The 25,544-nt window shown below is 45.0% G+C and overlaps 1 protein-coding gene across 3 annotated transcripts; it reads right to left on the bottom strand.

Annotated features, from left to right (window-relative positions):
* Window positions 1–1,166: 1,166 nt before the first annotated feature.
* MS4A18 (membrane spanning 4-domains A18) lies at window positions 1,167–20,099 on the bottom strand. 3 transcript variants are annotated; one of them, XM_017890774.1, is made up of 7 exons: window positions 19,918–20,099; window positions 14,881–15,360; window positions 11,311–11,424; window positions 8,270–8,326; window positions 6,305–6,400; window positions 4,152–4,265; window positions 1,167–1,628 (listed from the first exon to the last, which is right to left on the bottom strand). In XM_017890774.1, the coding sequence occupies exons 2-7, from the start codon at window positions 15,349–15,351 to the stop codon at window positions 1,365–1,367; spliced, it is 1,116 nt and encodes a 371-aa protein (XP_017746263.1). In that variant the 5' UTR covers window positions 15,352–15,360; window positions 19,918–20,099; the 3' UTR covers window positions 1,167–1,364. The 3 variants fall into 3 exon arrangements, with proteins under 3 accessions (XP_017746263.1, XP_017746262.1, XP_017746264.1); XM_017890773.1 differs by having other exon boundaries at window positions 14,881–15,363; window positions 19,918–20,098; XM_017890775.1 differs by lacking the exon at window positions 8,270–8,326 and having other exon boundaries at window positions 14,881–15,363.
* Window positions 20,100–25,544: the final 5,445 nt, after the last annotated feature.

Genomic DNA, 25,544 nt, shown 5'->3' on the forward strand with positions numbered 1-25,544 from the left:
TGTTAAACAGTCGCAGCTGAAAACCTATTTTAGCTTGATTTAGAACTGGTTTAGAACTGGTTTTTCAACAGTGAGCACACATCAGGAAGCACGGAACAAAAATGCACCCTGCCCTTTGCCAGGTTAAAAGATACCGAGAGCCAAAGGAAAATTATTATGAATGAAAAAAAGACATCAATAACAAAAAAAAAATGAAGATAGGTAGAGTTAAAGTTTTGCTTCCCCCACAGCATCAATAGCTTGTTCCTTTTTACTGCTGAGAAGTATCCTATTGTATGGATGTAGCACAGTTTGCTTTTCCATTATTTATCCAGTGAAGAACATTTAGGTTGTTTCCAGTTTGTGTTTATTACAAATAAAGCTGCCATTCACATTTCATGTGGAAGTAAGTTTTATTTTCTCTAGGATAAACACCCAGGAGTAAGATTTCTGAGTCACATGGTAAGTGTATACTTTGCTTTATAATAATCAGCCAAGTTGTTTTCCAGAGTAGCAGTGCCAGTTACATCTGAGACCTCCAGTTGCTCTGTTTTCACCAGCACTTGGTATTATCAGCATTTTAAATTTCAGCCATTCTGATAGGTATGTAGTGGTATTTCATTGTACTGAACGGCTAATGACATTGAACATCTTTTCGTATGCCTATTTGCAACCCTATATTCTCTTTGTTAGAACCCTCTGTTCAAGCCTTTTGTCCATTTTGTGATTAGATTTTTTTTAATACTGTTGAGTTTAGAGAGTTCTTTATATATTGTGGAAACATATCCTTTGTCAGATATATGATTTGCAAATATTTTCTCCCAGCCTGTGACTTTTTATCTTAGCAAGCTCTTTCACAGAGCAACTGTTTTTAATTCTAAGTCCAACTTAATTGATTTTTTTTTCCCTTTTGTGAATTGTATTTTGGTGTCTAGTTTAAACTCTAGGTCACAAAGATTTTCCTCCACCCCATACCTGGGAATACTGAACACACTCCACATTGCTCCCCTCCTCTGTGGGGAGAACCGTGTCAGAGTTAGAACTGGGGACTGGGCAAAAGCTGGACCTACAAGAATTCCATGGCTGAGGCACTGATTTAGAACTGGTTTTTCAACAGTGAGCATACATCAGGAACCACAGAACCAAAATGCACCCTGTACTTTGCCAAGGATAAAATATACTGAGGGTCAAAGGAAAATTATTTATGAATGAAAAAAAAAAGACATCAATAACAAGCAAAAATGAAGCTTAGGAGTGAAGAGGAGAGGAAATGCTTTTTCATTTCAATCTGGCAACAAGGCTAGGGTCATGGTCATGGAAGTTTCAGGGAGAAGGAAAGATACTGCTGCAGTGTATCCCCTTGTCGTTGAGACAGGCATCCCATGTCATTTATCTCTGTGCAAATCAGCTATTTCTTGGTATGAGGGTTCAGGGGGTACATTGTTGGTGTGGATAGCATTGACAGAACTGGTGGTAGTTTTGGCAGGGCCAGTGGTAGTGTTAACAGGGCCAGTGGTCACATTGACAGGGCCGATGGTAGCATTGACAGGACCAGCAGTAACATTGACAGGGCTGGTGGTGGTGTTGACAGGGCTGGTGGCGGTATTGGCTGGGTTCAAACTGAATACAGTTGGAATCACTGTCACATTCTGAAAGACAAAGGACATGTGGTCATCATCTTCCTCTGTAGTAAACAACAAAAATGGCCACACATTTTTCTCCCTCCTGTTTCCATACCCTTAGGTAGACCCTCTCTCCCTAATGCTGGACTTGGTCATATGACTTTCTTTGGCCAAGGGGACAACAATGAATGTGACCTGTAAAGTGTCTGCCCTTTGGAGCTTGCTTTCTCTTGTTGCTCTTTGGAACACTGAACATAAAGAGTGGCCTGTCTTCTGGATAATGCAAGACAAGTGGCCCAGTTGTCCCTGTTGATTACCAGCTTGCAAACAGCCAGACACCCATGTGGGACTACCCAATATCATCCAGCCACCAGGCAACTCACCAACTGACTGCAGACTCATGGCAAGCCCAGCAGAGGTCAGAAGAACTGCCCAGCAAACCCAGGGAATCAGGAGCTAAATAAGTGGTTGTTGAGTAAGCTATTAAGTTTTGGGGTTGTTTGATATGAGGCAAAAGCTAATTGACATAGAAATTGGTAGCTAGAAGTAAGATAACAATAATTCAACACATGCATTGGGTTTGGGACTAGGTGGCAGGTGGGGCTGGAGAAGCTGTGAGTAAGCCTCTAGCAAAGGCTGGAAAAGTGGTGATCTCACTGCTGGAGGAGTCTGGAAAAGGGGAGAGGAAAGTGCCACAGCAGACTGGAGAAATGATTTCCCATGTTATGTAGTGGTGGAGTGCTGTTGTACTTTGGAAGACAAAAATATGTATCTAATAACTTTTGGATTTGGCTAAGGAGATCATCAGGCAGAATATTGAAAATGTCATTTGGGTGCTTCTGGCTGCATATGATGAAGTGCTGTGAGAAAGTGAGAGGATGAAGAAGGAACTATTTAGTTTGCAAGTGGTATTTAGAGGCAAAGTAGAGAGCCCAGGACTTGATGAATTAGAAAACAAGATTGTCTCTAATTTCCAAGGTCCTCAATGGATAAATAACATTCAAAGTAAAACTAGGCCTAAGAACAAAGATCAAACAAGGATGTGTCTACACAGCCCTTTGTTAAGACCTTTGAAAAGCTTAATCAGTGCTTATTACACCCTTTCAGCTAGACAGAAATGCTTCTAAGAATCTTAAGATATTGGTCTCACAGAAGCCTAATCCCAAAACAGACATTGGTAGATTTAGAGTGAGAAGTGTGTCTAGAACACAGTCTCAGGTGTGGCTCTTGTCAGATGGTGAAAGCCATAATCTGATATATAAAACACCCTTGGAGTTTTTAAGGGAATTGTATTAGTATTACCAACAGGATTACCAACTCGGACCAAATCTGACTGAAATTGCTCAAACTGCAAAAAGATCTTTGGGGATCACTCTTAATACGGGAAGCAGGTTGAGAAAGCAAGATAGAAACTACAGGCCTTTTCTTATGAAAAAAGAAAACATGTTTCTGAGGGTGAAGTCAAGAGTCCAGAGGGTGGAGTCAAGGTCTTGGAGAACAATGGATTAGAAAGCTCTTCTCAGGAAGCAATAGAGAACAATGGCATGGGCAGAATCTTCCAGAGAGTCAAACTGACTCTGCCCCCAGGGTAAGAAACATTCTCTGCCCCCAGGGTAAGACAATATGTGCCTCTTAGGATTTCAGAATTATTATGGAGCAGTGACAATCTTGTGCTTCTGTTCTTTCCCTTATTGAGTGGGGAAATAACATAATTCTATTTATCCTATTTTTCTGTCGCTTAAGTATGTTGCATATATGGGGACAGAACTTGCTTTTAGTTCATAGGTTTCTGAATCAAGAAGAGTAATACACTCAAATCCTCTGTCACATCTAGATCTGATTTGGATCCTAGACTTCAAGCCTGATGCCATGATTAGATGGGATGTTTGGGTATCCAAAGTATGGGCTGAGCATACTTTGCATCTTGGACAGCTGTGAGTAATTTGTGGCTGGAGGAAAGAGTGTTGTAGACTGCAATACTGGTTATGAATCCTTATATGTATCAACCTTTGCTGGGTGACTTTGTAGCTCTTCTTATCAAGAGGTAGAGCTGTTGCTCCACTTGTGGAATCTGGGTTCAGCTGTGTGACTGACTGTGGCCAGTGAGACATTAGCAAATGTGATGCAAGCAGTGACTTAAAGTGCTTGCCTGTAGGGGCTTGCTGTGTCTTGCTACTCTTGGAACCCAGCTCCCCATAAAGAAGCTCAGGTGATCACACTGGAGGATGAAATAACATGTGGGGCAGAGGTGAACTATTTCACGAAGGTCCCTGGAAACCAACCATCCCCAAGCTAAGACACAAGGGTGAGTTCATCTGAGGCCAACAGAAGAGCTACCCACTGATCATAGCCCAAGCTGATGATGCACAGAATAAATAGAGCTAAATAACCAGAAGTCACTAAGTTCTGGGGTAGGCTGCTATGCAGCAAAACTTAACTGATATACCCTCTCTCAGGCCTCATTTCTCCAGATCTCTGGTTACCTCTTGCTACAGCCCATGCCCAACCCCAGAGCATGCTCTGATTGCTGGAACAGAGTCCAATGCTTACCTCAAGTTGTTTGCAGCAGGTAGCCTGGCACCCAAAATGTGAGACCACACAAGTGAGGATGAACTCCAGGAGGGCAAAGGGGAGAAGACCACCAGAAACTGCTTTTGAATATGTCTAAAGGCAAGGAGTAATGGAAGACTTTTAGTCCTTCGGGTTGATGGTCTAGGTGACAGTCCACATCTGGAATGCCACACACCTCACCTGGAAGGACTGAGACCCTTTCTACATGTGGCCCTTTGGAGCAGATGCTTGGGTCACCCATTTTATATGCCCTTGCCTTAGCCTCTTAGTCACTGGCCTGACTTCCAACTGCCAGCATCTACATTCCTTTGCCTCAGGGCTCCCTCTGGCCTCTGGAGCCTACTTTGCTGTTTGCACAGGCTCAAAGTTCCAGGAAATGAGTGCCTCTTGAGAACAGCCCTCTCTCCATGACTGTCAGGGTTTGGTGTATAAATACCCCAGCTCCTTTACCCCTTAGGTTGGTGTTTGCTTCCTCTCCCAGGTAAACTACTTGTATCAATGTCTGCTTCTGGGAACCCAAACTGAGACATTTCAACAAGTGCACTGGTGAGGAAACCCTGTGTTAGGGTCTGGACTCCTTGCCTGGGAAGGGGATAGACACCAGCTAGGTCAGGGTCATTAGCTCTGCCTGGCTCCTGGCTTTCTCAGCCATCTTCCAGTATCCCTGCCTCATACTGCCCTTGACAGGTTGGGATGGGACCTCAGAGCTACAAGGGATTCTGCCAAGGCAGAAGCTAAGGCAGGATTGAAGAGGACCTACAGAGCTCAGTGTGCTCTAGGCCTGGTCCCTGCCCACAGTAGGGTGGGAGGGGTCACGGAGCTCCTCTCATCCCTACACACTCTCTCTGGAGCAGAGGGTGGGGAGCCCAGGGCTTGGAATGCCTGTTGGAATCCAGGGCCTTTGTGCTACACTGAACTAGTATGCTCCTTGATGACAGAGGTCCTGATTGCCAAATGACCACCTTTAGGATTTGTAGCTGTTGTGCTCTTGGTTCCACATGACCGCAATCCACTCCCTTGTTGGGACATCCTGTTGCATCATGTTGGACTCAAGAGGCCAGCACCTTGCTGCCACATCCCCTAGATACCAAGTTACACCCTGTGCATCAGGCTTCTTCCTGGGGCCTTCAGGGAGCTCTCCCCTTAGGGACTGCCCTCACTCCTGTAGACACATCTGGTTTAAGACCCTGTGTCCTGCCAGCCTTCCCTTGCCCACTTGGTTAGTCCCAAGAGAGCATCCGATTGCAGCCAAATGTGGAGCTAGCTACTCTCGATCTTGTTCTTCAGGCCTCCTTAAGTACTGTGTCAGTGCTACTGATGTCCTTCCCATATTTCCAGGCCTGTTTCCTGACTTTCATTTGCATGGCTTTACCTGAGGGCTTTCTTTGGCCACAAAACTCCTCTGCCCATGAGCATGGCAGACTGGAAGCACTAGGGAATTGATGCCTCTCAGGGGCAGTTTTTGATCAATGATTGAGGGGAGTTGGTGGATAAATACCCCAACTCCCTCACTCCAGGACAGGGTGTAGCTAAGGAGTGTATCATTCCCTGGCTACCACGGCCCTGGCAGGTTCATCTCCAGGAGTCCGTGCCAGATAATACGTTTGTTGATAGTGTGACTTTCTCCCCTTGTTTGTCTTACTTCTTCCCTCCTCTAGAGAGGCTTCCTAGAATAACCTCTGAAACACATGACTTGCACCTGAATCCTTGTCTCTGCATCTGCATCTGGAGGTCCCCCCACCAAAAGACCAGAACTAGCATCAGCACCTCCTGCTTGTGTGAAGGGCTATCCCTCGAGAGACCCCTGGGGCAGGTGATCTTGTGAGTCTGGGTGTGGCAGCCGCGTAGGCCACTTACCTGGTCACCTGCTACCTCCAAGCAGAGAATAGGATAGGTATGAGGAGGGGTCCACTGGCTACACCTCCCTGAGTCTCAGCATCCTCACTGTGAAATGGGGTTTATCACAGCCACCTCAGAGGGCACAGGGTTTTGGTGATGGTTAAATAGCTTATGGATGTTGTGGTTGTCATACTAGGATGGAATTCTGGGGCAATTCCATTCTGCTCTGGAAGCAACCTCAGAAGCCTTCTTGGTCCTTTGGCAGCACGGGGCCCTGGCAGTCAAATGCTCACCGTCACATAGTAAAGGATAAGATCTGTAATGATAATGAAGATCCCGGCAAAGGCGAATAATGAACTGATGATGTTCAAGCTGATGCTGCTGTTCATCTGCAGGAGAGGAGGGAGAGGAGACAGGGAGCTGAGTCTGAAGAGTCTGAAACTCGGCTTGTGGGGACTCTTGGGAAGTTGGAGAAGAGGGAAGGCAGGGCAGAAAAGAGATGGCCAGGCAGGGTGGAGAATGCTTTTTTTTTTTTTTAACTTTTAAAACTTTTATTTTTTAAAACTTTTATTTTAAGTTCATGGGTACAAATCCAGGTTTGTTTCATGGGTAAACTTGTGTCATGTTGGTTTGTCATAGAGTTTATTTCATCACTCAAGTACTAAGCCTAGTACCTGTTAGTTGTTTTTACCTGATCCTCTCTTTCCTCCAAATCTCCACCCAAAATCATTCCTTAATCCATGTGCAGTGTCCTTCTATGGCAGGGATTGGATTTGTTTGGGAAAATTTCTTGCTGAGCAGCAGAGGGTAGGCAATGAGATTCAGAAAGAGATAAGGCAAAGATGCAGAACTGCTCTGCAGAAGAAATGGGCAGTGATATCAAGCTTGAATTGAGGGAAGGGAGTCGGGGAGACTTGCTCCCTGTGGTGGAAGGCTGGGGCCAGCATGCTGGCAGGATTGGCTGGGGAAGGTTTTCGGAACTGGAAAGTCTCATATTCAACTCTGAGGGGTCTGCTGCTCAGTGCTGAAAAGCTGAAATCCTCTAATGCTTCATTATCCATTCCCCACTCAAGCTGCTTCCCTTTAAGAGAGTTATGGGGATGAAGACAGAGAAAGATGAAAGAGAAAGGGACTGTGTTCTACATTTGGGCTGAGGCCAGGACAGCTGTAAGATGTATAAAGTAGAAATGGAAGTTGAGATTTCAATAGAAAGTCAGATGTCAGAGCAAGAGAGGGCTAGGAGATCCCCAGGAGTCAGCAGACACCTTGGGGGGAGCATTTGACTTCCCAGGGGATATGGAACTTCCCAGTTCTGTTGGGATACGAAGCGGTGGTGTGAGCTTGGCTGATGCTGGGGTGTCTGGAGGACTCTACGCTTCCTAAAGGGGGTGAAGCAAGGCAGACCGTGGGGCCACAGGAGTTTGCCTTGTAGACTGGAGATTGGTAATTGGGAAACCCTCCATTAGACACCCAGCCCCTAGCTGACTCACTGCTTTCCCATCAAAAGGCAGAAGAAAGATGACGAGCCATGTAGAGAAAATGGAGAGGGGAAGGAGGACCTGAGAAGGAAGGAGATGAGAGAAGGGTCATTGTGGAGCTCTAAATTTATCCCTAAGCCTCTTAGAGGCCGCAACAAAAATCATCAAAACATGACCAGATACTTTGCTGGATGCTGAGACAGAGAATAAATGCTCCAAAGGTACAAGGGAATTCTGGGCCCTGTACTCTTGATTGGGACGTTAAATTGTTCAAGGCAGGCTTTGCTCTCACTTTTCTAGGTCCACACAAAGAGGATGGTGGAAAATATCTTAAAGAGATGGCCGAAATGCACACCCATTTTTGTTTGGCTCAGGCCTGGCTTTCTGCTTCATTCAGAGCACCCATAAGGCACTGCGTGTAAATACTCATGAGTTTCCCGAAGAGCTAAGTTTTTGAATAGTAAAATGCAATAGTTAAAAAGGAACAGTTTCGGAATCAGAGAACTCTGGGGTCCAATCCCAGCTCGGCCATGTACTCACTGTGTGATCTTAGGCAAGCCACCTGACCTCTCTGCTCCTCAATTTTCTCCTCTGAAAAATGGGGATAATACAGCTTCATAGAGTGGTGGGGATTGACTGGAATAAGGTTTGGAAACGCACTGTACCCAGGGCCAGGGCCAGGGCCAGGCCAGGCCACTACTGTGAGTCCCCTTTTTCCATGTTTGGTAGAGAGTCAAATTCCAACGCTCAGGAATCATCAAAGACAGCACTGGGACTCACCACACAAGGACTGGGGTCCTTTGCAGCCCATACTGAGAGGGATCCAGATATAATATACTATGCAGACAAGAAAGAAAAAAAAAAGAATGACCAATTGTGCAGCATGTTAAAAAAGACAGCTGTCCACTCAGACACACATTTCTCAATCTTTTGTTCTGTGCACCTTGTTTCACAAAATGTGTAAATCTGTTTATTTCCTCCCAGCGTTTTTACTATCCCAATGGTTAGGCACCAAATATACTAAATACCATGATACTCAAACTCCTGTGGGTCTAGGCTAACACCTTCCTTCCCCCTAAAAACCTGAATTTTGTCCCAGGATGCTGTAAGTCTCATTATTATTATTTTTTGACTGATTCTCCTTGAGTCCGCTGTCTGGACATGTCATCGCCCAAATGCATTTATTACTCATTTGGCCTCACGCTGCCCTATCCTCAACTGTGAGCTTGGAAGGAAAACCAGGGGCTGAGTAGTGTGGTGGGTGGAGCCTTGGGGCTGGGCGATAGGAGACCTGGGCTGTGGCCTCATCTGCTGTGGTCCTGGACCCAGCTGGAGGGTCCTCTTTATCCCTTGATGCTGCTAGGCAGATGATGGAAACATGAACATCAGAAGCAGTAAGAGCTCTGTTCAGTTATGAGAGCCCTGAACTGAGGGGGCCTGGGCTCAGGATGTTGCTCCAGCACTTTCTGGCTATGAGGATGTGGTGGTGTCATCCTCATAGCCAGAAAGTGCAAGAGGAAGATCTTGAGCTTCAGTCTCCTCGTCTGGCAAATGGGCATAGATCATGATTCCGGCCCTCTCTATCCACAAGTGGGCCATGCAGTTCAAGTGAGAGAACAAGGGTGGGATTATTGATTGGGGAGAATAGGGGCACTCAGGGGTTTTGCTAGCTCTCTTGAAGCTACCCCTCAAAGGAACTCACTTCCTCCCAAACAAAATGCCTAGTGGGGGAAAAGAGCCAGCTGCACGCAGATACAGAATTATTCCATGTATATGCGTTTGTAAACACGCAAAGCCAAGTCACTCGTTGCTTAGGCATATAGGTAAATACAATCAGACCATAAAGAAAAGCAAGGGAGGCCGGGCGCAGTGGTCCACGCGTGTAATCCCAGCACTTTGGGAGGCCGACGTGGGCGGATCTTGAGACCAGGAGTTCGAGACCAGCCTGGCTATCATGGTGAAACCCGATCTCTACTAGAAATACAAAATGAACCGGGCGTGGTGGCGCATGCCTGTAATCCCAGCTACTCAGGAGGCTGAGGCAGGACAATCGCTTGAACCTAGGAGGCAGAGGTTGCAGTGAGCCAAGATTGTGCCACTGCATCTCAGCCTGGGCGACAGAGTGACTCTGTCTCAAAAAAAAAAAAAAAAAAAACAAGGGAATTAAAACATTAACTTGAAAATAGTGGTTACCTCTGGGGGCATAGAGAGGATACTCATAGGGATTTAAAATTTAAAAACTGTGAGTGATGCTTTGTTTTTTAAGTTAGGTGGTGGACACACAGGTGTTCATTTTTTAAAACTTTATTATTTTTAATTGTGGTAAAATACACACAAATTAAAACTTACCATTCAAACCCCTTCAAGTGTTCAGTTTACTAACACCAAGAAAATTCACATTGTTAGGCTGGGTGGGATGGCTCAAGCCTGTAATCCCAGCACATTAGGAAGACAAGGTGGGCAGATCACCTGAGGTCAGGAGTTGAAGACCAGGCTGGCCAACATGCGAAACCACATCTCTACTAAAAATACAAAAAATTTGGCCGGCCTGGTGGCGCACGGCTGCAATCCCAGCTACTCGGGAGGCTGAGACAGGAGAATTGCTTGAACATGGGAGGTGGAGGTTGCAGTGAGCTGAGATGGCACCACTGCACTCCAGCCTGGGCAATAGAGTGAGACTCTGTCTCAAAAAAAAAGAAAAGAAAATTCATATTGTTGTGCAACCAGCCACCCCAAGAACTCCTTTTATCATCCCAAATTGAAACTCTGTCCCCATAAAACACTAACTCCCTATTACCCCCTTACCCAGCCCCTGGCAACCACCATGCTACTTTCTATCTTTATGAATTTGACTACCCTAGGGACCTCATCTAAGTGGAAGCGTACATGTGGGTGTTCGATTTATTAATATTTAAGCTCTGCAAGATGAAATACACTCAATGGCCTGCTGGTAAATGATTAACATCTGCCTTATAAGGTGACAGCAGTGCAGGGAAGGGCCCTGATTTGGAGCACGTGTTGATTTCCATGTCGTATATACACCCAACATGGCTAACTTCCTGCTACCAAGTTTGACAATCATTTTACATAATTCCTGGAAGTTTTACAATCGGCTCCCATAACTGGTATGGTAGGTAGATGCTGTCTATAGCACACAACTTTACGTACTCTGAGTTACATATGAGATATTTCTTTTTTTTTTTTCTTTGAGACAGGCTTTCACTCTGTCACCCAGGCTGGAGTGCAGTGGTGCAATCATGGCTTGCTGCAGCCTCCACCTCCTGGGCTCAGGTAGTCCTCCCACCTCAGCATCCCAAGTAGCTGGGACTAGAAGCGCACACTACCACACCCAGCTAATTTTTTGTATTTTTGTAGAGATGGGGAGTCTTGCCATGTTGCCCAGGCTGGTCTCAAACTCCTGACCCCAAGTAATTCACCTATCTCGGCCTCCCAAAGTGCTGGGATTACCTACGTGAGCCACCCTGTCTGGCCATATCAGATAAATATTTCATAAAAGAGAATCTAGAGAGGGTGGGAGTGGTGAAGCACATGATAATGAGTCTTTGTGGCCAGTAGTTCCCTAGAGGCTGGGTGGGGGGTATGGGAGATGGGGAAGGTGGTGGTGGGAGGGAGTGTTGCTGGGGCAGGGAGATGGAGGGGTGGTTGGATCTTCAACCCTTTGCCGTATCTGCAGGTTGGAGGCTGGCTCTAGTCTATGGAGTCATATTACTGGGAATGGGATTCCACGCTCCTTCTTCCTCCACTTCCTTCTTGTTCCAGTCTGGTGACCCAGGAAGGAGACCATATGGCCTTGTACTCACGGATAATCCTCCCCAGAGCGAGTAGCCTGACACCCAGGTCACAGAAAAATAGTAATACAGCACAGGGTTAATTGCAGAGAAAATGTGCGTCAGGCCGATGAGGATCTGGATGGCCTGCAGGGAGAACAAGTCACTGTGAGAGAGCAGAACTGGGGCCTGTGGGCTGCGGAGCTGTGCTTTGCATCCTGGCTGTGCCCCAGAATCACCCCAGGTGCGACTGGTGTTGGGACTCATCCCAGACCAACTGGATACAAATCTCTGAGGGTGGGGTCCATGCCTGGGTGTGTTTTAAAAACTTCACAGGTGATGCAAATTTGCACTCAGGCTGAGCACCACAGGCATAAAGGAAAGGTAAGACGCCTATAACAGCAGGAAATGTCTTTCCTTTAGATTGAGCCCACAAGTGTGCAGAGACACGGGCCGAGCCCGGGTCGTGGCTGAAAACCACTTGGGCTCCTGTCCTGGCTGCAGCACTGGCCGGCTGTGTGGTCTCCAGCAAATATCCTCTCTGCCTCAGGGTTTCCTTATTTGCAGGGAAACCGAAAATGTCAAATCCTAGAAAATGTAGCATTCCTATGAGTGATGTTAGCATTGTTCTCCAACAGTTGTTGGCCAAAATTCATGTGATGGATCCGATTTTTCCAAAATAGATGATTCTGGTGATTCAGACCATTCGGTGTCAGTTCTGTTTAGAAATAACTCAAAGAAAGGTCTTTATATTTTATTTTCACTCTGAAAATCAGCCAGATTTGCTTCAGCCTCAAGAGCATGTTTATGAGAGGCGATATATTTGCAAGATGGGGGTAATAGTATCCAGCTTGCAGGGCTGTGGTAGAAATTAAAAGTGTCTATGAAACTTGCAGCCCAGTTCCTAGCATGCAGTAGGTGTTTCTTTCTTTCTTTTTCTTTCTTTTTTTTTTTTTTTTTTTTTTTTTGAGTCAGAGTCTCGCCCTGCTACCCAGGCTGGAGTGCAATGGCGTGATCTCGGCTCACTGCAAGCTCCGCCTGCTGGGTTCATGTGAATCTCCTGCCTTAGCCTCCCAAGTAACTGGGACTACATGTGCCTGCCACCCCACCCAGCTAATTTTTAAAATATTTTTAGTAGAGTTGGGTTTCACCATGTTAGCCAGGATGGTCTCGATCTCCTGACCTGGTGATCCGCCCGCCTCGGCCTCCCAAAGTGCTGGGATTACAGGCGTGAGCCGCCGCGCCCGGCCTGAATGCAGTAGGTGTTTCAATGCCCTCTGCTGACACCATTCATCTTCCCAGTACCGATATTCTCTTTGTGGCCTTCTCTATGACGTCCCCACAGTTCCCCTTGGCAATGTACACACCAGGAGATCCTCTGTCTCCTGCAAGTCCTGTGTTTTTCCTCCTTCCTCCTTGCTTTTCCTCCACTGTTGCCACTGTCTGAAATCTGCTTGCTTTACTCTCCTCCTATTGAAATCCTACCCTTACCTTAAGGGAATCAGAGAGATTTTTTTTCTGACCCCTGATCCAGGATGAATCCCCTCTCATTTGGGACTCCTACAGGGTTTACCACTGGCTTCTCTGGGCCTCAGTTTCCTCAGGGATCAAATAACCAGCGTAGGGCAGCCGCTTTCTGCCCTCCTGGTCCATGAGTCTATGAATTGGAGATAGACCTGGGTTTCATACGAACATCCCTTTCTAAGATGACATGCTTGACTCTGTCTATAGGCCCACTTTATCAGTATATTAATGAACCCCTTTCCCGTTTAGAAAAAAAAAAAAATAGTGCCGCTTGCTGCCAGCACTCATTTAATTTTACACACACACTCTTGAGGCTAAAGCAAATCTGGCTGATTTTCAGTGTGAAAATAAATGATAAAAACGGTTCTTCGAGTGATTTCTAAACAACTAACATCAGAATTGTCTACTTCGGAAACATTGGATTCATCAAATGAATCTTTGGCCAAGAACTGTTCGAGAACAATGTTAACACCATGAGTAGGAATGCTACATTTTCCAGGACTTGACATTTTTAGCAATCGAGAATTACTGTATTTTGTAAATGGGAATACTACTATTAAAAGCAGGATGCTATAAATAGAATGATGTCTCTTGTTTCCAAGATCAATATGCTAGAGCAATGTGAAAGTTATAATAAAAGGGAGATATTGCATGGCAAAGTTATCTCAGGGTAAATACTGCAGCCGCAAGTGCTGCTGGCGAATATTCTTGGGACAAATGGGAAAAGGGCTAAGAGGCAGGCATGGTTTCCTTCCCAAATCAAAATTATAATTGATTCAAGATAGCCCACATTTTTGGCTTTTTGGCTTTTCATTTTGTTTGGCCAAGTTCCCCAGACATTTGCTCTGACTTAATTCTGTTTTGACAAATTTTCAAATCCTTCCAAAATATCTTAGAATAATTGGGAGTCAAAGTTAACAAGCCTTTACCCAGTTTTAGTTAATAATAAGGATAGTCATTGTAATACAAGATGATAATTACTACGCAATATCATAGACCGGCTTTACCTTTTGGAGGATTTCCACACACATTTATAATCTCACTCGATGCTCGTGACCAGGATTTCTATTCCTGATCGCGGTTTTATAGAATTTAGTTCAGGATTTGATTTTGATTTGTTTGGGAGGCAAACAATGCCTTGTTTCTGGTACAATCTACTTGTCTACTCCTGAAGGATCCCGGATTAAATGAGGAGGAATGGATCCCCTTCCTGAACCTGTCTTTGTCTTCCTGCCTCCAGGAGGCAGTTTGTAACTTCTCAAAGAAGCCAGACAATTTGCACTTTGGGCACCCCCAATAACTTATGCATGTCTCACGGCAATTGCCAGAAGGTATTGTAATTATGACAGCCGCCATGAACAAAGACCCTCCTTGGTCTTCATGGATCATGTCTTGGTTATCTCTGAGTCTCCAGCTCCTTGCAGGGTGCCTGCCGTGCTGAATGGATGAGTGCATAGAGTATGGGCATCTGTGACATGCCAGTCTCCATACTAGGAGTTGGTCGGGCATCCAGTGGGATCTGGCTTCTGCCTCAGAAACAGAAATGAACTGAGTTTTGCAAGGTGCTAAATGAAACTGGAGGAGGCAGGAAAGAGGCAGGGGCCCCCTTGATTGAAAAGGAAATCACAAAACCTCGGAGCTGGAAGGAATTTAAGAAAGCTGAATCTTCTTATTCTAAAGATGAGGAAATGGAGGCCCAGAGTGAGAAAGAGATGTCTGTAACGCCACGCAGCAAATCTAGCTGGCCTGAGACCTGGATTGCCTGACTCCCTGCTCAGTGGTGTTTTCAGTGGAACTGTTGCTGACCCATGGCCCTGATAGATAACTGGGCAAGGGGGAAAAGTTCACTGATTATTCAGCCTCCCCCAAAGACCATGGGTCTCCTTGGGGAGTGGGAGGAAGACAAGGGAGAGGGGCCGGCATCTGGGCGACTGTGCTGGGTCCAGCCTCCAGAAACCACCCCCCACACCCACTCCATCTCCGCTTTACCCTCTGAACACATTCCCTTCCTCATCCCGGAGCATTAGACGTGGGCTTATGAAGTGACCCAAATCAGAGAGAAGGAGAAATCACACTCACCCCTAATGTTCTGACCTCCTCCTTTATGAATTTCTTGGGATTAAATGCAGTAAATGATGCAAATGATGTGTTCCACTGGGATGAGTCTGAGGTGTGTGTCAGCCCAGGGTTAGCATTTGGAGGATTCTGAGGGTCTCCAGGCCATGTCTGGAGATTTGTTGTTCCCTGTGTGTATTGGATCACTCCAGGCACAGTCTGCAAACTGGCTGTTCCCACCGGATACGGTCGCTGATACCCAATGGGTTGACTCTGTGCACCTGCCACTGGGTTCTGGCTCACCACGAGTAGATTCTGTAAGTTTGCTCTTCCTGTATCACACTGGATTACTTTTGGTGAGATTGGATAAGTGGTCACCCCTGCAGGCTGCAGATGACTTCCAGAGGCCACGGGGTAGCTGGGCTGGATGATGTGAACACTGCCTGGGGCAATAATGCTGGGTACACTGTTGGCTCCAATCACCTGTTCGGTCATGGTGTACAACTGCTGCAAAATATGTAAGAAGATGCATTTCCCTCTTCTGACAAAATGAATAATGCATCTTATCTCATTCTTATCTTTAGTTTCATCTTCATTAAAATAAGAATCACCTACCGTGGTACCAGACAAAATAAACTTCTTGCCTTTCTTGGCAAGAACATGCTGTTTTCCTTTTATGGGTTTGGATTTGCAAGACTAAGTTTCCCAAGGCTACTTAGCTCCTTGTAGACCTTTCGTTCACAGTCTGGGTGGTGGCTTTGCTTAGTCCCCTGCAGTTGGCATTTTAGCCTACATGCGTCGAGTTCGTTGAGTGGGCACAGGCTACCTCCCCATCTTGCCCCCTGCTCTGGCAACAGCTGATTGATCTGGGGGTGAATAACTGACCCCAAATGCTCTGGTAACTTCTTTCTCCTGGGAATTTGGAACTGGACCCAAGGACTACTGTGGAATGGGAGGCTATGCAGAGCTGGACGGGTCACATTTATGTTGTGTGCAGGGGGAGCAGAGAACACCAGTTAGCAGAGTGAAGAGAATAAAGCTGAGAAGCATTGGGGGAGGGAGAGATAAAAGAAGAGGAGAGAAGGAGAGAGAGAGAGGGAAAGGAGAAGGGGGAAGGAGAGAAAGAGAGAGCGAGAGGGAAGGAGAAGGGAAGACAGATACACAGACACAGACAGACAGACACACATACACAGAGAGGGAAGAAGGGAGGAAGACAGATACACAGACATAGACAGACACACACATAGAGAGAGGGAAGGAGGAAGACAGATACACAGACACAGACACACACACACAGAGAGAGAGAGAGAGAGAGGGAAGGAGGGAGGAAAACAGATACACAGACATAGACAGATAGACACACACACAGAGAGAGGGAAGGAGGGAGGAAAACAGATACACAGACATGGAGACAGACACACACACACACACAGATACACACACACATGCACACACATACATACACACACACACACAGATACTATCTTGGTCCTTGATGTCCTTTTGACTCTTGGTTCTAGGTTCTCATTTGCCCCAGCTGTACTTCTTTCCTTGAAGTCTGTAACTAGTTAACTCATTTATGGGTTTAATTTAATTAAGGTATTTCGTGTATGATTTCTCAACATTAATTGGTTCTGCGGTGAAAAAACAGACTGTCTTTCCGAGGCTTCTTGAGTGCTGTTGACATCCTAGGAGGAACCAGGGACCAAGTGGCCTGGGAATGATCATCCCTTTCAATCTCTTCATGGGTCTTGTACATGTTGGTGTTGGGATTGGGACCACATAGAAACTTTCCTGTGTTTTCCTTGTGTTTAAATCATTATGGTCCAGGATCCTAGAGATTATGATAGTGATCAAACCCATAATAGCCTACAGTTTCTACTCAATCTTGAGCATTAGAAAAAGCTGAGAAGGGAATCACTTGGAGGGAGACCTGGGATATTGTTCCAATTTGATAAAGACTGATACGCTGGGCTTAGAGCATTGCTTAATTCTTTTTATGCTGGTGAGCAAGTGTGCAATGGGAGGAGGTAGGCACGTAGCCCTCAGAACACTATAGATATTATTAGATGGAAAGATATCCCATTCAGATGAGAGATAAGGTTACTAGTGTACTTTACTTGTTAACTGTTGTGGCTGGTGGGCTTATCCCTTTACTTAAGTTACACACTCCTTACTGGCAAGACACCAAATCCTATGGCAGAAAATAAGGTGTGCAGGACCTCAGAAGTATGTTCTCAGGAGGCTTTCTGTCCTCTTTAGATCACAAGCATAAATTGATCCCCATGTCCCAACTGCATCCTGAGTGAGAGAAACACTCCAAATTGTCAATGGTCACCTTGAGTTTAGTGCTAGCTGATGAATTGGCATTATTTAAGATTAATCATCTATAAAATAAACTCAAAAGCAAGACAGTATCAGGGTTAAGACCTCAGACAGCCCTAAGTCCACTTCTCAGTTCCTTCATTTATTAGTTGTACGACCTTGAGCAAGTTGCATATGCTCTCAGTTTCTTATCTATAAAAGGTGCATAATAATGGCACCTTCTCCAAAGGGTGTTTTGAAGATTGAGAAAACTGCCAGCATGGAACCTGGCACAGAGGGAACAGTTAACATTTGTTCTTTGCTGAAAGGTAGAGACCACCCATAAGAGAAGGGCCATTGTTTAGCAAAGTCTTGGAACCAACCCAAAGGCCCCTCAACAACAGACTGGATAAAGAAAACGTGGCACAGATACACCATAGAATACCATTGCAGCCATAAAAAAGAATGAGTTCATGTCCTTTGCAGGGACGTGGAGGTAGCTGGAAACCATCATTCTCAGCAAACTAACGCAGGAACAGAAAACCAAACATAAGTGGGAGTTAAACAATGAGAACACATGGACACAGGGAGGGGAACATTACACAACTGGGGGCTGTCAGAGGTGGGGGAAAGGGGAGGGAGAGCATTAGGACAAATACCTAATGCATGTGGGGCTTAAAACCTAGATGAATGGGTTGATAGAACAGCAAACACCATGGCACGTGTATACCTGTGTAACAAACCTGCACATTCTGCCAATGTATCCCAGAACTTAGAGTAAAAATAAAATAAAATAAAATAAAATAAAATAAAATAAAAGTGTTACCTCAATCTTAAAAAAGAGAAGGGCCATTGTTTTGAATATTTTTCCTAATTGACCCCAAACTATTTTGATTTAGTATTAATAGCAGTGGATCTCAAAGTATGCTCTCTGGACTAGCAGTATCAGTATCACTGGGAACTTGTTGGAAAGCCAAATTCTTGGTCCCCGCCCCAGAACTACTAGAAAGTCCAGGGGCAAGGATCAGCCATCTGTGGTTCAACACACCCTCCAGGTGATTCTCATGCTGCTGAAGTTTGAGAACCACTTCCATGCAGAAATGCCGTACACTTCTCCTTTGTGGTTTCACTTCTTTTTCCTTGGATCCCAACAGTTCAAAATATTGGTTATATAAAGCTTCAGGAAATTCCTAGCTTTTTCCTTATTTTAAAATCTAGTTGATCTCTGAGGCCCCTTTCCATGCTACTCTTCCATAGGAAAAACAACTGTCACTGGTCTGTCACCTGACGGCTAAGGCACTCAACCCTGTCTTCTCACTCCTTTTGATCTGACCTGCCTCTTTGCAAAGTAGGGAGACCAAGGCTCTGAAAGTGGAATAACTTCCCTACAATTATGCAACCCACAGGAATAGATCTGAGACTCAAATTTACCCTTTTCTGACTGCTATTTACATTTCACTACGTTTTCATTTCCCAGAAGAAATGTTCTACCAGTGACATAGGGACAGTGGAATGTTCAGCTGCATGAATGGAGGCCGTGCAGGCAGTGTGAGCCATGTCTGCCTTAGACCTTGGCATTCCTTGCTTTCTTGAAGAATAACAGGTTTCCCAGGAGGGTGGTTTAGAATAATAACTACAGCATCCTTGGATGCGGATGCCTCACAACCCTGTAGATATAAGGTGGTTCCCCCAGCAGTATATTATTGTTATGACCATTTTTTGGACAAACTATCTGAAGCTCAGAGAGGTTAAGTACCTTGACCATAATCACACAGCTAGGAAATGCTGAAGTTGAGATTTGAAATACAAGAATTGAAAGTCTGCCTGCCTTCAGTTTTCATAATGAATACTGTGCTAAATGTTATACTCTGCTTCATGATATTAAAAAATGAATCATTTCACTCTTCCTTTTTTCCAGAGCAGGACTCCTTCTTCGATGTATGAAAAACAATACAATTGTAGACCCGACAATTGGCACAAACAGCTGGGCCTTGTGAGGAATGCTCCTGGGACCCCTGAGATTCTACCTCCTGTCAGGAAAATGTCAGGAACAAAGAGAGTGGTTCCGCCTGTAATCCCAGCACTTTGGGAGACCGAGGCGGGCAGATCACGAGGTCAGGAGATTGAGACCATCCTGGTTAACACACTGAAACCCCGTCTCTACTAAAAAATACAAAAAATTAGCCGGGTGTGTTGGCGGGCACCTGTAGTCCCAGCTACTAGGGAGGCTGAGGCAGGAGAATGGTGTGAACCCGGGAGGTGGAGCTTGCAGTGAGCCAAGATCGCGCCACTGCACTCCAGCCTCGGTGACAGAGCAAAACAAAACAAAACAAAACAAAACAAAACAAAACAAAACAAAACAAAAAGAGTGGTTCCGTCAGGAGCCGTACTACCAGTTCTAGATTGAGGTCCTAAGTAGACCCAATCACAGTATGCCTACAATGCCTACAGCTGGGCTCAGGGAGCAGGGCAGCCAGAAGAGGCCTCACAGAGTCTCGAACCTTCTATCTTAAGATTGCTGTGTCCATGCAGAGACAGGAGCTCTCTGTTGTGACTCTTCAGTTACTTCCCAGACTCCCAGCACCTCCAAGGATGGGTGGCTGCACGCCTGTCTTGCTGGAAGGCACTAATCTATGTCTGAATCCCTGATTCCTTGTGGTTACCAAGAGACACTTCCCAGGGACTGCCTAGGTCCACGTCTCTGCTGGTGCTATCCAGTCTCTGTCAGTCTTGCAGAAGAATTCACAGAAGTCTTACCTTGTGGTCCTGGGAAGTCTTTGGATGCTCTTTCTTCAGGCTCTGTGGGCTTCTGCAGCCTGATCTAGAAATTCCGGTGCTAGCTGATGGATTGGCAGTATTTAATATTAATCATCTAGAAAATAAACTCAAATTAGGTTTCTCTTTCAAGTTCCAAAGTCCTCTTTGCAGTTTCATTTGGAGTCAATGTGTCTGTTCTCTGGCATCCACGCTGAGTTTATTTGCCCCTCAGAGTATTTATGGCCTTGGCTAAAGTAGGATTCCATGGGATCTCCTTCCAAACTTTCTCTTTGAGAAAGTGAGAAATCCAGAAGTGGGTCGTTAAGATTTCATGAGCCAATAGATTTCCCTTATGAGCAATTAGTGAGCATTTATTGAGTGTCTGGTGTGTGCGCTGGATGGTATGCTAGGATATGAGGTGCTCTAGAATTTGCAAGGATTTGAAGAGACAGAATATAACCACTGTTGGGGTAATTCTAGTACAAGTATGGATAGGAGCAAACAAATATTCAGTCAGAATGTCAGTGATAACACAGCTGGGAGATGTGTCAAAGGGCTGGGCTGGTCCTGGGAGGTTTCCTGAGTGGCTGGACATGGAAATGGACATCTAACTCAAATTGGACGTCAAAAGGAGGATTAGATCAAAGCTGCACAGAAGGCACAGTGTATTCCACAAGAGTGTGAACCAGAGGCGTGGGGGCGTGTCCAGATTCACCCCATTCTCCAACACTCATCCTGAATCCTCTTCCTTCACAAAGCCTTCCCTGAACTTTCCAGTCAAACGAAATATGTTTGAAACCCAAATGCCCCAAATGTGAGCTGCCTGGGATGTGTGTGTGTGTGTGTGTGTGTGTGTGTGTCTCCAATTTTTTCCAGCCTTATAGAATCACCCTTTCCTTTAGTTTACATGAACTGGCTAAAGCCGCCATTCTCTCTCTATATATATAGTGGCTCCATTCCCAATAAGTTGGAGGATTTTTTCATGTAGATTACGCTTTGCATAGTCAATTTCCTTGTTCAGTTTCCTATACACTCCTGATCTCCCTCACATCTCCCCTTTTACAGCTGCTTGTCCACCCCACATGAACTCAGTCCTGGAACACAGCTCCTGCTGTGGGTTGAAATGGGACCCTCCAAAAAGATATACTGAAGTCTTAACCCCTTATCTAGTATCTCAGAATGTGAGTTTGTTCCGAGATAGTTTCATGGCAAAAGTAATGAGGTTAAAAGGGGCCCTAATTTATTATGACTTGCACACAGACAGAAGGCGGCATGAACATGAAGGCAGACTCTGGGGTGATGCATCTACAGGCCAAGGAGTGCCCAAGATGCCACGGACCACCAGAAGCCTGGAGAGAGGCCAGGAATGGAGTCCTTCACAGCCCCAGAAGGAGCCCACCCTGCTGACACCTTGATCTCAGACTTCCAGTCCTCAGAGCTGTGAGACGATACGTTAAATTAACAGGCCACCCAGGTTTGTGGTCCTTTGTTATGGCAGCGCTAGAAAACTCCCTCTTCCTTGATTTTCCTACAGCTTTACTCAAACACGAAGTGGTTCTGTGTAGCAGAATTTTACTAAAGTTTAGGGGTTGGGAAAGGTGCCAATGCTCCAAAGCAGAGCAATGAACTAAAAATCAAGTGCTGAATGTCTCTGATCTTAGTCCCTCGCTCATTCCTGTCACAGAGAACTTTAGCTGGGCCCTTTCTTCTCCAGGACCCTGGACTTCCTCCATGCTTCTAGGTTCCATCCTCTTCCTCTCCTCACTTTCCTTTTCTTCCCATCCTAGGGCTTCATCTTCTGGCCCCTGCAGAGCTGCCCTCAGAATCTCCAGACGCTCCCTGCAATATTGTGCAGAACAATTCTCTGTTTTACCCTCTCCCCAACTTGGCCATTCCTTGGGATGGGAGGAGGGCTTCATTTCCCATGCCCCAAAAGAGTCAAAACCAGTTATTCCCTAAGGAAACCTGCTGCCACTTGAAAAAAATAAGTACTTTGTCCCTTGACAGCATCCTACTCCAAACTCCCATGGCTTTTTTTTTTTTTTTTTTTGAGACAGAGCTTCATTCACCCTCATTCAGCCTCATGTCACCCAGGCTGGGGGGCAGTGGCACAGTCTTGGTTCACTGCAACCTCCACCTCCTAGGTTCAGATGATTTTCCTGCCTGAGCCTCCCAGGTAGCTGGGATTATAGGTTAGCTGGGATTACAGGTGCCTGCCACACCAGACTCATTTTCGTGCTTTTGGTAGACACCAGGTTTCACCATGTCGTCCAGGCTGACCTCAGATTATCCACCTGCCTTGGCCTCCCAAAGTGCTGGGATTACAGGCTCCTATAGCATTTTGTGCGAACTTCTTCTGTATCCTTGCCTCACTGTTATCCGTGTATGTGTGTATCCTTCCTTATGAGCCTCTGAGCTCCTAAGGGGTGGGATCTGGTTCTTACCTGCAGAGGTAGATGCTTGGTGTTTGATGAATGAGTGAATGGATGCCTGAATTTGGTGAGTTCAAGGCAGGAGCCATTGACAGAGAGGCTGGACGACTGGGATTTGGACACTGTGGGAAGAGGGACTGAAGTGCAGCTGAATAGGGTCTTGAATGCCATGGTTAGGAATTTAACTTTATTCTGTGGTTGCTAGGAACTCTTGCAGGGCTTTGAGGAGGAGAATAACAGCATAAACTCTGATCTCAGGACCCACACTCTTTGGTCATAGGAGTCCTTTACATTTTTAAAAGTTATTAAGGACTCTCAAAGAACACTTGTTTATGTGGGTTAAATTTGTTGATATTTATACTATATTAGAAATTAAAATGGAGATAACTTAAAATTATGTATTAATCTATTTTAAAATAAAAATATTTGTTACATAGTAATATAAATAAATACTTTTAAATAAAAAATAATTCTATTTTCCAAAATAAAAAGAATTAGTGAGAAGAATGGTATTGGTTCATAGGTTCGTAGGAGAGGAGCAATACCTTTTCTTCACCCATCACTACATTTGTGGCCAAGGCCCTTAAGACAAAAGACAGATTAACAAGAGAAAAGCACACACATTTATTTAATGTAAGTTTTGCTTGATGTGAGGGCCTTCATAAGGAAATAAAGACCCGAAGAAACAGATAAACTTGTGTACTTTTTAGGCTAGGTTTGTTGAGGACGTGAATAATTGTGAAGTATGATTAAACAAAAAACCATGACTTAATAGTAATAAACTGGGGTGAAATTAGCAAGGTCTATTTGTTTAATGTAACTTTGTAAACACATGTATTCAGAGATAAGGATGTTCCTTTCCTCTGGGTGTAGGGAGGTCACTTTTCTTTTCTACCTTGTTTTGTTTTGTTTTGAGCTCCCAATCTATGATCTAGGCTGTAGTCTGGTGGTGCAATCATAGCTCACTGCAGCCTCAAACTCCTGGCCTCAGGTGATCCTCCTGCCTCAGCCTCCCAGAGTGTTGGGATTACAGGCATGAGTCACTGCCCCAGGCCTGGAGGGTACTTTTCGAATTAGGGTCTTATGAGTTGCTTCAGCGAAAAAGTGGTGGGGAAAGGTGAGCATGACCTTCCTGTTTCTGCTGTTTTCACCAATGCCAGAACTCCACATTTTGTGGCTGTGTGACCTGAACCATATCAGGTTTGTACACCTCTTTCCTGTTTGGATTACTGGAAGAGAGCTAGAGTTTTTCATCTGCTTATATATTGTTCATTTTGGTATGTTGTTTCGGTTGAAGTATATGAAGAAAATCAGATAGGTAGTTGGAAAAGTGAGTATTTTAATAGCCTTTTCAGATAATTACAGGCAGTCTTCTTTCTCAGCCCTCAACATTATTGCCACTTTGGGCTAGACAGTTCTTTGATGAAGGGGCTGTCCTGTGCATTGTAGGATGTTCAGCATTATCCTTGGCTTCTACCCACTAGATACCAGTAGCACCCTTTCCCTCAACTCCAGTTGTGGTAACAAAAAATACATCCAGACATTGCCAAATTCACCTCTTCCTGCTTCTTAAGAACCCCTGATACACCAAAATCAAGTGTTAGTTCCCGAAAGGTTACTTGCAGTGTGGAATCTGAAGCTGTATCAATAAGCTTTTTGTACTCTGTGCTATAGACTGAATGTTTTTGTCATCCTAAATTTCACATGTTAACACCTAGTCCTCAATATAATGATATTTGGAGGTGGGTTTTTTTGGGAGGTGATTAGGTCATGAGGGGTTCATGAATAAGATTAGTAGCTTTCTATAATAAAAGAGAGACTCCAGAGTTTGGCCCTTCTGCCATGTGAGGACATAGTGAGAGCACCGCTATCTATGAACCAGGAAGCAGCCCCTCACCAGACACCAAATCTGCTGGTACTTTGGTCTTGGACTTCCCAGCCTCCAGAACTGTGAGAGATACATTTTGCAATGGCAGAAGAGCATGGGATTTGGAGTGAGGAGACATGGATTAAAATCCAGCTCTATCATTTACTAGCAGTGCAGACTTGGGCAAATTACTTAACCTCTCTGAGCCCCAGATTTTTCGTATTTCTGTTTCCTAAAGCATAGATAATGCCACTCTGCATTGTTGCAATACAAAATGAGATCATGCAGCTGAAAGGTGTTAAAGCAAAATATGAGAAGGACTCTGTACTTCTATATTTGAGTCCCTGTGGATGAACTGTAACCTAGCTTAATAGTCAGACAAAATTGAAAATCTAACTTAATAGTATGCATCAATAACAATCGCTAGCGTTGGCCAATCCCAGCGGCCGTACTTCAACCATTCATAGACCGCTGAGTATTCTAGCTGCCTTCAAATAAGGCAAAAGCGGAGCTATAACCAGTCTCACTGTTTCTGTACCTCACTTTCGATTCCAGTACATCATGTTTCCTTTTTGTCTATAAATTTATTCTGACCACGAGGCCCTCATGGAGTCTCTGTGAATCTGCTGTGATTCTGGGGGCTACCTGATTCGTGAATTGTTCATTGCTCAGTTAAACTCCTTTAAATTTAATTCGGCTGAAGTTTTTCTTTTATCAAAGGGCATTGAACAGAATGAGTTGTTAGACATTAAAGACTCAATAAATATTAATTACTTCCACTTTCATAAGACTGTGTTCATTTGAGCACTTATTGAGCACTACCAGCCCCATGGCCAGCACACAGGCAGCGTTCAGTAGTGGAGGTGGGGAGTGTTCAATTGCCTGATGCTTTCGGCAGTCTGTGGACTGGTCTGCTGGGCTGTCCTTTATGGCATTTTATTGCCCTCTTACCTGGGTGAAGTCGAATGTTGCTGCTTCTGCCTTTATTGCCCTCTGTACCTATATAGTTTTTATTGATTCCTGGTTGTTGATTCAACTTTATGAGACATAAAAAGCGTACCTGATACTAGCCTTGCTGAGGTGAGAAGGGGAAGAAGGTTGACCAAAGGGAACATGGGGGATGTAACCTACCGGAGACTGGCAGCAAGTGGATGGGCTGAGACAGAATCTTATCTAATACTCTGATTCCTCAAGTCTAAAGGTGTATTTCTTCTTTTTTTAATCTCCCACAAGAAAACTTGACATAGTTCATTCCGTTTTGACATAGTTCATTCTTATGAAGAGCCTCTCGGTACAATCGTCTACAGATGGCATGGGATGCCTCTGTA

Source organism: Rhinopithecus bieti, unplaced genomic scaffold (assembly GCF_001698545.2).
Source record: "Rhinopithecus bieti isolate Rb0 unplaced genomic scaffold, ASM169854v2 scaffold_19722, whole genome shotgun sequence".
Taxonomy (NCBI): Eukaryota; Metazoa; Chordata; class Mammalia; order Primates; family Cercopithecidae; genus Rhinopithecus; species Rhinopithecus bieti.

What these genes read in the sequence shown, in the direction of transcription:
- MS4A18 (XM_017890774.1), bottom strand. Translation starts at nt 15,351, where the DNA reads ATGACCGAACAGGTGATTGGAGCCAACAGTGTACCCAGCATTATTGCC. An exon ending in CGCTCTGGGGAGGATTATCC is followed by an intron (nt 8,327 to 11,310) that starts GTGAGTACAAGG and finishes TTGTCTGCATAG; the next exon opens with TATATTATATCTGGATCCCT. An exon ending in TTATCCTTTACTATGTGACG is followed by an intron (nt 4,266 to 6,304) that starts GTGAGCATTTGA and finishes CCTTGCCTTTAG; the next exon opens with ACATATTCAAAAGCAGTTTC.